The sequence below is a fragment of the Sinocyclocheilus rhinocerous genome, unplaced genomic scaffold, assembly GCF_001515625.1.
Source record: "Sinocyclocheilus rhinocerous isolate Xijiao unplaced genomic scaffold, SAMN03320098_v1.1 scaffold365, whole genome shotgun sequence".
NCBI classification, from domain to species: domain Eukaryota; kingdom Metazoa; phylum Chordata; class Actinopteri; order Cypriniformes; family Cyprinidae; genus Sinocyclocheilus; species Sinocyclocheilus rhinocerous.
This window is the reverse complement of record NW_015659915.1, coordinates 34,182-49,181: the sequence shown is the minus strand read 5'-3', so window position 1 is coordinate 49,181 and position 15,000 is coordinate 34,182. Positions and strand designations below refer to the sequence as shown.

Sequence of the window (15,000 nt, the reverse complement as noted above, 5' to 3'; positions counted from 1 at the left end):
CACACACACACCCACTCACGCACACACACTCACACACACACACTCACTCATGCACACTCACTCACACACACATAACACACACACACCCACTCACGCACACACACTCACACACACACACTCACTCATGCACACTCACTCACACACACATAACACACACACACCCACTCACGCACACACACTCACACACACACACTCACTCATGCACACTCACTCACACACACATAACACACACACACCCACTCACGCACACACACTCACACACACACACTCACTCATGCACACTCACTCACACACACATAACACACACACACCCACTCACGCACACACACTCACACACACACACTCACTCATGCACACTCACTCACACACACATAACACACACACACCCACTCACGCACACACACTCACACACACACACTCACTCATGCACACTCACTCACACACACATAACACACACACACCCACTCACGCACACACACTCACACACACACACATATAACACACATACTCTCTCTCACACACATATAACACACACACACACACACACTCACACACACACACATATAACACACATACTCTCTCTCACACACATATAACACACACACACACACTCTCTCTCACACAGACTCACACATATAACACACACACACAAAACACACACACATTCATTCCATAGGCATAATGGTTTTTTGACTGTATTTTCTATCCTCTTACTCTAACCCTACCCCTCACACTAAACTACAGCCATTTTTACATCCTCAAAACGCTTCATTCTGTGTGATTTATAAGCTTGTTTCCTCATGGGGACCTAAAAATGTCAAAATGTACTGGTATTACTATCCTTGTACTCTCTACTCACACACCCCTCGTATTACAGAGCAGAGAGGCCGTTATAGGACTACATGATATCAAAGTAAATAACACACGCATAATGTCTGCAGTGAACATAATATTTACTCAAATAATTGTTCAAAATATTACTTGAAAAATGCATCAATATGAAAAAAATTGAGTTTGATTAAAAAATACATCTGTGAGACAAAAAGATTTAAACTTCAGATAGGAGCTTCTTAATTCTGTAATGGTATTTTCCACAATCACAGAATGTGTTGGGCAGGTGACTGAAGGGAAGTGAACACTAAGCAGCAGTTCATCAGTAATCTGCTCATTGAGCTGACTGGGGCTGCTTCTCAATATCCCTGGTTTCCTCGCTCCACATCTGTATCCTTTGCCGAAGTGTTTTATCGAGTAAACGTGATGCACGTTATACATTCTCCTCCCCATTCACATCTGTCATAATAATTTACATTTATATTTTACCTTTGCAGTTTAAATAAAACATACATATCACATATTTCAACAGGGTATCTTGCTTTATTAATATTTTTTATGAACGCCTTAAATAACAAACTTAACTAAGGGCAGATCCCTTTAGCGCAGCTGATGACACTTTTAAGTGACGCTTGAGTGGTCAAGAATATTCCAGTGTTCATCCTTTGATTCCTCCGTCCTCGTTTCCTTTCCTTGCATCCTTGCCTCGTATCCTGAGGGGGTGGAGCTAAGACGCGAGGAAAGGAAACGAGGAATTGAGAAGCACCCTGGGAATGTCCTGTGTGTCTGCGCTCTGGTTCAGTGCTGTCAAAATAAAAGTCCTGATCTCAACACTCATGGGCCAAACGGAAATCTCATCAGCTGATGCTGCTAATTAAAGACAAACAGCTGCTGGCCCTGCAGATGAATCAGTGTGTGATCTGAGTCGTGCTGAAGGGCCTGTCTGACGTCACAGTGCTGCTGCTGTTTAATGCCTCTCACAGTGATTTTACCACGCTTCAGGGAGTTCTTACCGTGGTAAACCACACACTGCCTTGAGTGCTAGAAATGCTTTTAACAGTACAGCTGATGCTGTTTGATCTGAATGTGTTATGTTCACCTGCAGGAGGCGCACCGTACAGCGACACGGACGCTCCTGAACAGCCTTCATCACAGGTGAGGGACACAGAGTCACACACACACGCAGTCACACACACACGCAGAGTCGCACGCACACACACAGTCATGCAGAGTCAAATACTCACACATAGTCTCTCACACACACACACACGCAGAGTCGCACGCACACACACAGTCATGCAGAGTCAAATACTCACACATAGTCTCTCACACACACACACACGCAGAGTCGCACGCACACACACAGTCATGCAGAGTCAAATACTCACACATAGTCTCTCACACACACACACACGCAGAGTCGCACGCACACACACAGTCATGCAGAGTCAAATACTCACACATAGTCTCTCACACACACACACACACAGTCACACACACACACACACAGTCACACACACACACACACAGTCACACACACACACACACAGTCACACACACACACACACAGTCACACACACACACACACAGTCACACACACACACACACAGTCACACACACACACACACAGTCACACACACACACACACAGTCACACACACACACACACAGTCACACACACACACACACAGTCACACACACACACACACAGTCACACACACACACACACACACACAGAGTCACACACACACACACTCAAACCCTCACACACACACACACACAGGTGTTCATCAACGCAGACGAGTGTGTCTGAAGCCTCAGATACCCATGATTCCTCTGTGTGACTGGACACATGATCACATGTGTGTCTCTCTCTGGTCCTGTGAGGTGTGTGTTGAAAAGTGGAGCACAGCTACAGGTTAATATTGTGAACTAAAGCTATTAAAAAAAAATAATTAAAATGAAGCTATACAATAATATATAAATATTTAAAACATAAGCTAAACAAAAATTAGAAAGGTTCCCTTGGCAACCAACTGAAATAAGTTGAATTACTGAAATTTACTAATGGGATATCAATAAAAATAAATAAACAAAATAAACATTAAAAAAAAATAATTTAAATAGAGCAAAACTGATAAAAATGGCAAAAAAATAACTCCATTACAGTATATAAAATAAAATCTAATCAAAATATTAATGAAAATGTAATAGTATATAAATGATACTTAAGTAACGCTGCAGAGGTGCTGTGCTTCAGGAGTCTCTCGTCTGTCTCCTGCAGCGTCGTGTTTGATTCATTCACAGATTAAGAGCTAAAAAAGGCAGCAGGAGAGTTGCGCGAGCGTGTCTCCATGGTGATTCAGAGCCACAGTCAGTCACCTGTGTTTCTGTCAGAGCAGCAGGTGAGCGACGCTCTGCTTCTGAGTTACAGTAGAGCTGCTGTCCGCCGCAGGGCATGCTGGGAGTTCTGCTCTGTGTACATGTGCGTCAGACCCGGACTCATCAGAACACACACACAGACAGCAGATCTGCTTTTCTCTCTTCAGATGGAGCGCACTGTGTGTGTGTGTGTGTGTGTGTGCAGTCAGTATGTGCAGTAAACATGAAATAAGTGTTATAACAGATGTTAGTCAGGTTAGACGCCATATTGAATTTAACGGAGGAAAGCGTGGCTGTGAGGCTGTGCAGTCTTTATAGTCACACACACTGGATAAATGTCACAATTTTCACAACATTCAGAACTCTTTTCTGGAGTTTTTGTCTACTGAAAGAGTTTTTCTGAAAGATGTTTTAGCTGAACTATCAGATATATTGTAAGTTTCTGCAAACGGGGAAACAGTCCAGTTATCCGGTCACATGATCTGTTAGGCAAAGTCATATGACTTCGAGTCACATGGCATCGAGGAATTTATTCGGTAAGTGTGTTTCCATCATAGTTTATTCATATGTTTTCTTATCAGATGAAAGATAACGTTTGATCGCACACATTCTTTACATGCATTTAAAGATTTATGTGCATCTTCACTTTTCCATACAGCATTTTTTGTTATGCAATGTCCCCAAATTGGCATAAAAATACTTAAATTGAAACATCTGCATCAAAATCAATGTGTGTGTGAGGCGCATGAGTGTGTGTGTATGTGTGAGTGCATGCGCATGAGTCTGTGAGTGTGAGTCAGTGTGAGTGAGTGTGCGAGTGAGTGCGTGTGTGAGTGTGCGTGAGTGTGTTTGCAAGTGTGAGAGTGAGTGTGCACTCGTGAGTGTTTGTGAGAGTGAGTGAGTGCACGTGCGAGTTAGTGAGTGTGTGTGTGTGCGTGCGTGCGTGAGTGCTAGTGTGTACAAGTGTGTGTGTGTGTGCGCGTGAATGTTTGAGTGCAAGTGTGTGTACAAATGTGTGTGTGTGTCAGTCTGCGAGTGAGTGCGTGTGTGAGTGAGTGAGTGCGCGTGCGAGTTAGTGAGTGTGTGTGTGTGCGTGCGTGCGTGAGTGCTAGTGTGTACAAGTGTGTGTGTGTGTGCGCGTGAATGTTTGAGTGCAAGTGTGTGTACAAATGTGTGTGTGTGTCAGTCTGCGAGTGAGTGCGTGTGTGTGAGTGTGTCAGTGTGTGTGCGCGCGCGAGTGCGCTTGAGTGAGTGTGCGTGTTTGTGAGTGTGAGTGAGTGCGAGCGAGTGTGCGAGTGAGTGCGTGTGTGAGTGTGCGTGAGTGTGTTTGCAAGTGTGAGAGTGAGTGTGCACTCGTGAGTGTTTGTGAGAGTGAGTGAGTGCACGTGCGAGTTAGTGAGTGTGTGTGCGTGCGTGCGTGAGTGTTTGAGTGCTAGTGTGTACGTGTGTGTGTGTGTGCGCGTGAATGTTTGAGTGCAAGTGTGTGTACAAATGTGTGTGTGTCAGTCTGCGAGTGAGTGCGTGTGTGTGTGCGCGCGCGAGTGCGCTTGAGTGAGTGCGTGTTTGTGAGTGTGAGTGAGTGCGAGCGAGTGTGTGCATGCATGTGTGTTTGTGTGTCAGTCTGTGAGTGCAAGTGAGTGTGAGTGCATGCGCTAGAGTCTGAGTGTGAGTCATGAGTGAGTGCGCTTGAGTGAGTGCGCGTGTTTGTGAGTGAGTGCGAGCGAGTGTGTGTGTGTGTGTGTGTGTGTGTCAGTCTGCGTGTGCGAGTGAATGAGTGTGAGTGAGTGTGTGTTTGTGAGTGTGTGAATACATGCGCGTGAGTCTGTGAGTGTGCGAGTGCGTGTGAGTGTGAGTCAGTGTGTGTGTGAGTATACAAGTGCGAGTTCGCTTGAGTGTGTGTGATTGAGTGTGAGTCAGTGGGAGTCTGTGTGTGAGTGAGTGCGTGTGTGTGAGTCCGCGTGAGTGTGTTTGTAAGTGTGTGAGTATGAGTGAGAGTGAGTGTGCACGCGCGTGTGTGAGTGTTTGTGAGAGAGTGAGTGCATGTGCATGGGTGTGTGTGTCAGTCTGCGAGTGCGAGTGAGTGAGTGAGTGAGTGTGTGTGTGTGTGTGTGTGAGAGTGAGTGAGGGAGTGTGTCTGAAGGAGTGCGTGTGAGTGTCTGTGAGTGCGCGTGTGTGTCAGTGTGTGCGCGCCAGTGTGAGTGAGTGCGCTTGAGTGAGTGTGCAAGTGCGCGTGTTTGTGAGGGTGTGTGTGAGCGAGTGTGTGCACACATGTGTGTGCGAGTGAGTGAGTGTGTGTGTGTTTGTGAGTATGTGTGTGTGTGTGTGTTTGTGAGTGTGTGAGTGAGTCTGTGTATGTTTGTGAGTGTGTGCACTCATGTGTGTGTGTGTTTGTGAGTGTGTGCACGCATGTGTGTGTGTGTCAGTCTGCGAGTGCGTGTGTGTGTGTGTCAGTGTGCGAGAGTGTGTGTGTGTGTGTACGAGAGTAAGTGAGTGTGTGTGTGCGAGTGAGTGTGAGTTTGAGTGTTTGTGAGTGCGCGTGTGTCAGTGTGTGCTCGCGAGTGAGTGAGTGTGTTTGTAAGTGTGAGTATGAGTGAGAGTGAGTGTGCACGCGCGTGTGTGAGTGTTTGTGAGAGTGAGTGCATGTGTGTGTGTGTGTGTGTGAGAGTGAGTGAGTGTCTGAAGGAGTGCGTGTGAGTTTGAGTGTCTGAGTGCGCAGTGTGAGTGAGTGCGCTTGAGTGAGTGTGCTAGTGTTTGTGTGTCAGTCTGCGAGTGAGTGTGTGTGTTTGTGAGTGTGAGTGCGAATGTGTGCACTCGTGTGCGAGTGAGTGAGTGTGTGTCAGTGTGCGAGTGTGAGTGAGTGTGCGCGTTTGTGAGTGTGAGTGAGTGCAAGCGAGTGTGTGCATGTATGTGTGTGTGTGTGTGTGTGTGTGTGTCAGTCTGCGAGTGCTCGTGAGTGTGCTCGTGAGCGAGTGTGTGTTTGTGAGTGAGTGTGAGTGAATCGAGTGAATGCACACGAGTGTGTGTGTGTGTGTATATGAGTGTGTGTTTTGTGTGTGAGTCTGTCTGTCTGTCTCTCTCTGTGTGTGTGTGTGAGGGAAGTCACAGGAAGTGTCTCTTAGCAACCGCAGGATTTTCATTACTGGAGCAAAGAGATATAAACACAGAGCTGGACACACTTTTCCACTCATGTGACTACGCGCACGCACACACACACTCAGTGTTACTCTGTGTCAGTGTGATATTTCCTCTTTCTGTTTCTTGTAATGTGAGCGCGTCACATGCTGTGGCACAGGTGGCGGTGCGCTGATGTGTGTGTGTGTGTGTGTGTGTGAGGCGTCACACAGGTGAAGAGTGACGCTGTCAGATCATGCTGTGATGGGCCGGTCATGTGGAGGGTCTGGTGCGGCTCGTGTGATCATCAGTGATCGCTGCTGTCAGACATCACGTGACTCAGGCGTGTTTGAGCGTCTGGTTCAGAGCTCCCTCTGCTGGTGTGTTCCAGCAGGCTCTGCTCGTGCTGATCCACTCACACTGGCTCACATGTATTTCAGCAGATGATGCATTTAATGCCCAGAGCTTTTTAACATCAGGATTTTAGATTTCAGTGTTGATGTACGTGTGTATCTTTGAAAGATTCATAAGTCATACAGCAGAACCAGGTCAAGCAGAAAATTCAAACTGCGAATACTCTGTCTCTCAGTTAATATGAGCTCGTCAAAGCTGCTGTAAATGAACATGTTGCTGTTGATCATCTGTAATTGTGAATGAGCTTCATGATTTTATTTCAATTTTACTGAAAGTGTTAAAAGAACAGTTCAGCCAAAAATGAAAATCTGCTCCCCCTCAGTCCATACGAGATCAGGATGAGTTTGTTTCTTCATCAGGTTTGTAGAAATGTAGCATTGCATCAGTGTCTCAGCAATGGATGCTCTGCAGTGAATGGGTGCCGTCAGAATGAGAGTCCAAACAGCTGATAAAAACATCACAATAATCCACAAGTAATCCACAGCACTCCAGTCCATCAGTTAACATCTGGAGAAGACAAAAGCTGAAAACAAATCCAGCATTAAGACGCTTTGTATTTTAGTTAAAAGCGTCTTAATGCTGGATTTGTTTCAGCTTTTGTCTTCTCCAGATGTTAACTGATGGACTGGAGTGCTGTGGATTACTTGTGGATTATTGTGTTTTTTTTATCAGCTGTTTGGACTCTCATTCTGACGGCACCCATTCACTGCAGAGCATCCATTGCTGAAACACTGATGCAATGCTACATTTCTACAAACCTGATGAAGAAACAAACTCATCTACTCACCTTGCTAATGAGTGAGTGTGCTGTGATTGACAGGAGACAGTGTCTGTCGGTACTCCGGTGAGGGACGTCTTCTGTTCTCGTGGTGTCGTGTTTACTGAACCCTTCCACGGCTCTTATGTTCGAGCTCAGCCCTTCGACGAGTCTCTTACTGCCAGCCAGCGGTTCCTGCCTCCACAGGTACAGCACACAACACTCACACACATATACATACACATGTACACACGCACACACACACACACACACTCGCGCACACGCACACACACACACATATACACACGCACACACAGACACACACACACACTCACGCACACACACACACACAATCACTCACACATCAGACCACATCACCTAACAGTTACTGTATTCATACTCAATGTGTTGGAAGCTCATTTATTGTCCAAAATGGAGTCAAATACAGTGCTGCAGTGTATTTTTGTAGGCTGTAAGTTTACATCACTCTGGTTTCCTCCACAAAAACCCAGAAAATAAGCTGTGTGACCAACAGAAGTTAGTTCGTGATTCTTACACTTTTTGTAATAATCTCCACAAATGAACACAACTTTCATGAATCTTGAAGCCTAAATGCAATCATCAGAAGTAAAAAGCTAAATGTAGTCTATAATCGAACTACACCACGGTCACATGACTTCAGCATCGCCATCATTAAGATCTAACAACTCTTTCAGTCTTTATTTAAAAGCACTTTCCCTGAAAGTTTGCGTTAGAATAGTTTGATTATAAACATAATGAAGCTGTGAAAGCGACTAGTGAGTAGATTTAGATTAGAGTAGATTAGAGTTTACCTGTTCTCTGTGTTGATATTTAATTTCCCAGACAGCCTCTGTAGCCCCAGGTACACACTTAGCAAACATTTTTTCAAGACAAGTAAAATCTAAGATGTCGTAGAATAACTGTGCACCAGAATTGAATAGCAGGTGCCCAACCGATTGTAGAAGAGGTTCAATATTTTTTTAAAAATCAAGAAGAAAACTGCAAGACTCACTCTACAATTGTAGCTTTGATTAGCTTTGTCTTCAAAAACGATGGCATTTCATCCAGCAGCGTCTTTGCACTTTTTCTCTAGAGTACAGTAGCGCATGAAAATATTTTGAGCTTGTGTTAAACCGCATTTAACCAAAAAACCCATCGACTGCAGTAGGGATGGGCGATACCACTTATTTTGTTTTCGATACGATGCCGATACTTTTAAAGGCTAGTATCGTCGATATCGATACCGATACGATACTTTTAAATTATGAACTGTATTAAATTACTACGAGTAAAATGGGTAATGATGCCCACTTAACTTTATATTTAACACGCATTTTAACATTCAGTATGCCTTAATTGCAACTTATTAGGTTAAATGTTTGTTTACATGTGGTTAAAATATGTTTACTGTAGTGGTAACCATGGAAATCTAGAAATACTATAGTTGAACTTTATGGTCACTTTAGTAAAACCAGTGTTCATTTTCATAAGGGACTGCCAGTGACAGGCTGTTGCACGCATAAAATACAGCCTTTTTTCTGACAATGTGTGATTTATATTAACATTACAGAATAGAGCATGATCAATATGAATCTTTAACTTTCTATGTAGATCAATGTAATTGCACAAACTGTGTAGGCTACTATTTCAATTTGTTTATTGTGAAATAACTCAAACATATGTTTTTTCTGTCCTCTGATAAGTTGTCCTCCATTGTTCTGTGCTGCCGTTCCCAAAAACATCAATGCTTTATGATAGTTTTGGGAAGCGCAGAATGCACTGTCAGAAGTGAGTGAGCGCTCTCTGTGATTGATTGATTGATTCTGTTGTTTTGCAACATTTGCGTGCGTTCAGATGAGCTGGAAAATAGTTCTATCCTACACAATTATTCGCTAACGTAGGTTATTTTTCCAATTCAGTGCATACTGTACGTGTACATTTTTTTATTAAATAAACAAAATCACTGGTAAATAAAACACCTTAGTATCCATATAGAGTATCGATACTTTCATCAGTATGGATATATCGTTACTTCGGGATCGATGCGCCCGATTCCGCTGGATGTCAGAGCAGATACAGTCAAACCAAACATTATTCAGACACCAGATATCATTTTTTATATTTTTTTACTAGTGGGTGCAGGACACTATAGTTCATTTGTGTAAGTGAGGATAGCAAAATAAAGTGAACTGTGAAATATTATAGCCACAACTTCTTCATACAGTGGACTACAGGTAAAATTGATAAAAATTTGGGACCATAAATTTCATTTGACACTTTGACCTGACCATGTTTTGTTATATACCTTTCTATCAAAGTTATCTGACATTATCAAGATTATTTTTTTTCTGACACAGTTTAACTGAGTATTTGTCATATTTTAACAATAATTTGTCAATCCATTCAAGAGAGAATCGTGATGCCTTCGGAAAATCTCATAATCGATGCAGAATAATTTCACGATTCGCGATGCATCGATTTATTGTCCCAGCCCTAATCAGCTGTGTTTAATTAGTGTTGGAGCTAAACTCTGCAGGGCTGTGGTCCTCCAGCAATTGAGTTTGACACCCCTGTTCCAAACTATAGCGAATAAACTGATATAATGTGAGAAGGTGTCTGAATAAATTCTTTAGTTTCTCAGGCTGTCTGGTTTCTCTCAGGTTTCCTCCAGCGGCAGGCGGCACGTGAGCTTTCACATGGACGAGGAGGAGATCGTCCGCATCAACCCGCGCAAGGACGTCCTCATCCGAGGCTACGAGGACTACCGGCAGCCGGTGCTGTGGAAGCAGGACCCAGAGCACGAGGAGCCCGACGCCTCCGCCGCCTTCTCCAAGCTGGACGGCAAGGACTCGGTCAAGACGCAGCAGCCGTGGGACCGGCGGAGGCGAGAGGACGGAGAGCGCTCGCGCTGCATCTACTGCCGAGAGATGTTCAACCACGAGGACAACCAGCGGGGCCAGTGCCAGGACGCGCCCGACCCCATCAAGCAGTGCATCTACCGGCTGAGCTGCATGCTGTGCGCCGAGAGCATGCTGTACCACTGCATGTCCGACTCGGAGGGAGACTTCTCGGACCCGTGCTCCTGCGACGCCAGCGAGGAGCAGTTCTGTGTGCGCTGGCTGGCGCTGCTGGGGCTGTCTCTGCTGGCGCCCTGCATGTGCTGCTACCCGCCGCTGCGCGCCTGCCACCGCTGTGGAGAGGCCTGCCGCTGCTGCGGAGGAAAGCACAAGGCCGCGGGCTGAGCCGGACCGGACGCCGCTGCTTTCACTGACCCGAGACGGGTGGAGCGTTGCTCGTGGAGCTCCTGACGCCAGGAGGAGCGTCCGGAAACACACGCCGGGGCGCACGTCGCGTGTAACCGTGTGAAGAAATAACAGTACTATCGTGTCTTGTACAGAGCTCTAACACCGTGTCCTAACTACACGCAATGTAGCTATCCACACCAGACACGACAGAATCAATCAAACATCACAGCCAATCAGAAGCGTGTGTGGGCGGAGCCTCTCTGGAAGCACACTGCACTCGCATCGAAATGGATAGGTTTGTGATCTAATTCATAAATATCAAACCTTTTTAACATTATTAAATGCACATACCGAGTGTCTGATACCATCTTTGTTAGGGAGTGCGCTTGTTGGTTTGCAGTTTTAACGTATATCTTTGCTTTATTTTCACGATCTGAGGAAAACTATCAGTTGTTGCTTTCAGTATGGCTAGGGCAGAAGTCGCGTTAACTGAAAATTTTCCGTCATTTATGGAATTTTTTTTAGCAGCGACAGAAAAATCCGAAGGCCGTCCGTCACTTTGACATAGTGTTAATTTCGTTAACGAAGACTATGACGAAAAATGTTGACGAGCTTTTTTCCGATGACTAAGACGAGACGAAGACGAGACGACAATAAGGTCAATAAACGATAACTAAGACTATATCAACATGCAATTTCGTCGATATAAGACGAGACTAAAATGTATTCAAAAAAATAAAAACTTTAACAAAATCCTCTTTATTTTCGTCAAAAAAAGGAGACAAAATGTTACTGTGGACTGCTCTACACGCCTCTACTACGCGAGCTCTCATGAGTGCGGTTGCCAGATATCAAGAGTTCTAATCCCTGAATCAGAGCTTCACTGCTACATAGATACATTTTCTGTCCGGTGTTTTGCTTATTTTAATCAATCTGGCAACCACGCGCTCGCTGCTCATTGCGGAAGCGCCGCCGCTGATGATCTGAAAACAGCAACAAACAAGCTGGAGTTTAGCATCTAAATGAAAGTGTCTCTCAGACGGTCAGTGTTCTGTCATGAGACCTCGACTGTATTGTTTGCGATTGTGATCGCTGTATAAATGCACTTACTCAGCCGCTGTTGTTTTAATAGAGAAATAGGCTATTGCCATTTGGAATCATAGTGGAATTACTTGGAATTTCAAGGCAGGTACTCTTCAGATTTTGGTAGCCCGAAAATTAATTTAACTAGCCCAAATAAAATAATACCTTTTTTTTTTTTAAATATAGAAAATCAGATGGGAGTTTAAATGTCAATCACAAATATTTTCAATACACAAATATCAACAAATATGAAGGAAGGAATTTTATTTCACTTTTTACAGGGTATCTGCAGAATTTAAAATAAATACATTTAAGGCAATGTATGACCCATTTGAAGAGCTGCAGAAGTCATATGAACACAGTATGAGTGGGGTTGGACAATGTCTGTGGTAACATACAGTACTGAGCCATAAAATTACATGATTTACAGTTCAGATACAGGGTTTCACAAAAACAAAAATCCTATACAACAGCATTTCAGCCTTTAGACCATTTTGATGAAAAGGGATAAATCAAGCATATAAATTTGTCAATTTAAAACGTATAAATATTACTGTCTTAATGGTTTAGATTTTTAGAAGGCACATTAATTTCTCATTTACAACTCTGTTTGCTGCGTAAAATCATGAGTTGATATTTGCTTTGATCTGACCATAAACAGCAAGAAAGGCTTATTGGAAATGCAAATTCATTCTCTGCCACGAGGTGGCGCTTTAGGAGCTGAAATACTGCGGTTTCCCCGGTAACGGCTGTGTACACAAAGCAGCTCCGCGCTCATAAACGCTGCTTTATCAGGAATTATAGGTAAGATGAAATTAAAATGCCAGCGACAAGTTTCTGAGGACCGTCGGTTGCCTTCAGATACATTCAAATAAAGACATCTGCGCCGCGTTTTGATGTAAAAGGTGCAGCGCTCATATTTATTCAATGACATCATTGCCTTTTGAAGTTTAATCCAGCCGTATCGTGACTCTTGTCTTTCCGTCCCCAGCTGCAAGACCTCTTGAAATTATAATTAAGACATTTCTTATACCATTTAACGTATTTAAAACTTTTTATGGCCTTAAGTTTGATACAACTCACTTGAGGAGTTTTTAAGGAGTTTTTTATCTGCATTTAAGATGGTCCGTCGGGCAAAGTGGTGAAACATTTTGGTAGCCCGACTGGAAAACACAATAGCCCCGGGATGTCGAGCTAGCGATTTTGCGAGCCCTGAATTTATATAATAACATGCCTATAATAAATCTGTACACTAGATGAGGTAAAATACACCACGAGTCCACATTCTATCGATTTGTGCTTACTGGTGAAAGTGCAATACCTGAAATGCAAAAAGTACATTTCTCAAATGACAACAATCATTACGATTATAAATTTGAGCAAAAATAATGTTTTTATCAGTTTAACCACTATACAGCATGACGAAAATGTGACTAAGATTTGACTAAAACCTTACTAAAATGCTCATACATTTCATTGACTTAAACTTGACGAAACAAAAACAGGACAAGGTTGACTAAATATGATAACTAAAATTTGAGTAAGACTAAATAAAAAATGGCTGCCAAAATTAATACTGTACGGTTAATTAATAATAGGGTCACACGAAATGATATTCAAACTTTGAATAGAGCACATAATCAGTTCCTGAGATTATCACTGTCATATAGTTTAAATGTTGTTGTTCCAGCCGCGACGTCGCAGACATGCTAACAGTTTCTAAAATAGAAATGTATCTATTATCTATTTATCGAAAGTGTTATCGCCGCGGCTAGTTAGGACAAAAACTAAAAAAAGATTCCTTTTATTGCAGTTAGGACATGGTGTAACACGTACGCTAAAGGGATTTCTGCTTTTTCGTGCAGTTATTAACCGTGGCCTTTTCTTTCCACGCTATCAGTACCAGACGGAGAAATGCGGTAAGATACAGACTCTTGTGCTGTTGTTTTGCTCCTGCATCGTGTTCGGGACGCACGCTTCCTAAAGCGCTGATGCTTTCAGTCCAGCAGCACTTATTATAATCCCACAAGCGCTTCGTCTACAGAAGCTCCTTCTGATCCAGACTTTAACCGCAGATGCTTTCAAACCCTGAGGGACGTTCAACACGGAGGACAATATACGTGTTCGCTTTAAATGCATGTTTATGTTGATGCCGAATCTTGTTTTGACTAATAATCAGACGTTTTGTGCAAACATGATCTGTCAGTGTTGTGGGAAAGAACGACGGTTTACTTTCTATGCAAGTATTTCCACGAGACGCTCTCGTACCTCCGGCTGTACCAACACTATTCCCGCAGTTTGATTTCACCGCATCATGTACATGGGTCACATCTTAATATTGTTTCACATTGAAAAGTAGTGGAGATGACGTCCGAGGTTTTAATGGAGATTCTCTTTAGTTTTGTATCGCCGAACGATGACAGTAAATAGTGCGCTGAACAAACGTTTCTGAAGCTAGAAACGATCACTAACCGCATCGCAAGATTTAATGGGATGACTGTTAATCGCGAGCTAGCTCTCCAGTATGGTTTAACCCTCGCCGCGCTTTTGTGTTGCTGCTTCTGGTGAATCGCTGGCGTCTGTGGAGAACCGGCTGGAGGCGAATCTGGATTTCTGCGGTTCCTCGCGGATTATGCAACGCTTTCGCGTGTAACGTTGCATTCATGTGACTACCAGTTTAATCAGGTGCTGCTACTGTTTTATGCGTGTTCTTCTCTCTTCATGGAGATATGACTCTGGAATGCTTCTCATAGTGTTGGTGTCCTTGTTTCTGCAGCATAGCAGTGTTTTCTGAGCCTGTGAACTGGTTTAGTTTTAGTGCCGTCGGCTTCATTCTCCTCCATCTGAAGAAGTGCCTCGCATCCGCCGCAGACTCGCCCCTAACGCTCCGCTTCTAACGCTTTATATCTATGTATAGCTATTTCTATCATGGTTTGAAAATACTAAATATATGATGTAATATTTATAGTTCTGTAACTCATGTCATAGATGTATTTTCTGTATACAGATGTAGCTTTCTTAAATATACAATGTAAATATGCATACAGATGTTTGTAACTGTTTTTATGTTACACCATACACTTATTACATCAGTTAACATTACCATGAAAATAAAGCGAGAATTTAAATTAGTGCTGTGTGTGTGTGTGTGTGTGTG

General features: G+C 43.5%; 1 protein-coding gene across 1 annotated transcript in view; it reads left to right on the top strand.

Annotated features, from left to right (window-relative positions):
- LOC107724258 (sprouty-related, EVH1 domain-containing protein 1-like) overlaps positions 1–11,375 on the top strand; it is a 38,274-nt gene extending 26,899 nt beyond the window's left edge. The window contains exons 4-6 of the mRNA XM_016533098.1: positions 1,937–1,986; positions 7,558–7,701; positions 10,176–11,375. Of these exons, the coding sequence (XP_016388584.1) occupies positions 1,937–1,986; positions 7,558–7,701; positions 10,176–10,757 (776 nt within the window). The 3' untranslated portion in view covers positions 10,758–11,375. The remainder of the gene's footprint in view (positions 1–1,936; positions 1,987–7,557; positions 7,702–10,175) is intronic.
- Positions 11,376–15,000: the final 3,625 nt, after the last annotated feature.